This window comes from Trichechus manatus, unplaced genomic scaffold, assembly GCF_000243295.1.
Source record: "Trichechus manatus latirostris isolate Lorelei unplaced genomic scaffold, TriManLat1.0 scaffold00246, whole genome shotgun sequence".
NCBI classification, from domain to species: Eukaryota; Metazoa; Chordata; class Mammalia; order Sirenia; family Trichechidae; genus Trichechus; species Trichechus manatus.
The window spans coordinates 64345-65959 of NW_004444182.1; the positions used below are offsets into that span (position 1 = coordinate 64345).

Here is a 1615-nt window from a genome sequence, read left to right on the forward strand (position 1 = left end):
TTTTTATTAAATCAAAGTATAAAAGGTACCCATCAGAGGCCCTATATTGCTACGGCTCCCACTATACCCTGACAACAATGATATAACACCCTTGGCTTTTTCTGAGAGTTAAACAGCCATATATACCTTCCTCTGTTTTTATCTTAACTGCTAAATACGCTTTTATGCAACACACTGTGCGATGTTCCTTAACCAAAGACACTTTTTAGTGCTCAGGGCCAAGACAAAGTGGTACCTATCCTGATGGTATAATTCCTCTTAGAAAACGAAAAAAAAAAAGAAATCCATCATTTCCCTCACTTTGGCTTCTCTGCTAGGAAGATTTGTTTTTCAACAATTTGAGACTTTCTCATCACTGATCTCTTGATATGCGCCCCTAGCCCCATAGCCCTCTACATGACTTGGAGAAGAGGTGGCAAGGGATGGCACTGGTGCAATGAGAAGCAACACAGGGAGGAGCTAATTCTCCTGCACAGCACTAATTCCCAACGTTACAGCACTCTATCCTGAACAAGTTTTCCCTTGCAGCATGCAATCTTCTAAAAAATCCTGTGTGGTAACTGTTATTATTATTTCCATTATTTCAATCTAGAAACTGTGTCTCAAAGAGGTTTAATGAGTTGACAAGAATAAAGTAATCAGTAAGCGATGAAGTCCCTTTTGCCTCAAAATTCTATGCCTTTGGCATTTCACTGTGTTCGTCTGATATAAAATATACTCCGGTGTGTGAGCTCAATCTTTGAAGAGTTTTATAAGGAAAAAACACTGAATACAAATCCCCTCCCTCCCTGCCTATATTTTCACTAACTTCATTCCATTTCCTGAATGTTCCCACATTTTTGTATCCAGGACATTTTTCCAGAATTACCTGTTACAAAATAAGTAATCCCATTTTTAATGCAGTAACACCATTTTCTACAAAGTGCAAATAATTCAATATGTCCCCCTATCTCTAAGGAACATAATTTCTCCTTTATCATCAAGACAGGAAAAACACTCGAGGTTTACAATCAGTAGAATTCATTTGTTAGTGCTGATGGTAAAAGTGGAAAATAGATGTTTCTACCACTTTACTTACCATATATATCTAAGACATGAATTAACTATAACAAAAGTTATAGTTAATAACTATATTAACTATAGCCTGTTTTGCTGTTACTAATTGCCAATAGCAGTGTTAAGTCTACCAGAAACTACATGTAGCTCATCTTGTACGTCATTGATTTTGACACTAACTTGGCACATCAGACCATAAAGCTCACTGAACTCTTCATGAGTGTTTATCACAGGAAGACTTATACTGACCACACAATCTTTTTTTAATTAAATAGTTTGTAATTTCAGATCTAGTTATGAGTCGGTATCATTCCACATTTCAAATCAAATATAAACTCATAATATTATTTTACTGGATTTTCAGCCACATTGTTCATAAAGTAACCAAATATATCTCAGTTATACTACTTAAAATAGCATATCGTTTAATAATAATCTGGTATGTTCTAGTGTGTATTATACTCTTGATGTAGTCAATGTCTTACCTCTGTTCTTAGCTCATGGATCTCTTTATCCTTGCTATTTTGAGATTCTGATCCTTCTTTTACATCTCCTGATA

At 35.3% G+C, this 1615-nt stretch overlaps 1 protein-coding gene across 1 annotated transcript in view; it reads right to left on the bottom strand.

Annotated features, from left to right (window-relative positions):
* CCDC102B (coiled-coil domain containing 102B) overlaps nt 1-1615 on the bottom strand; it is a gene marked incomplete at its 3' end in the record, with an annotated part of 85647 nt that overhangs the window by 46008 nt on the left and 38024 nt on the right. Inside the window, exon 6 of the mRNA XM_012559422.2 lies at nt 1542-1609. Coding sequence (XP_012414876.2) covers nt 1542-1609 — 68 coding nt within the window. The remainder of the gene's footprint in view (nt 1-1541; nt 1610-1615) is intronic.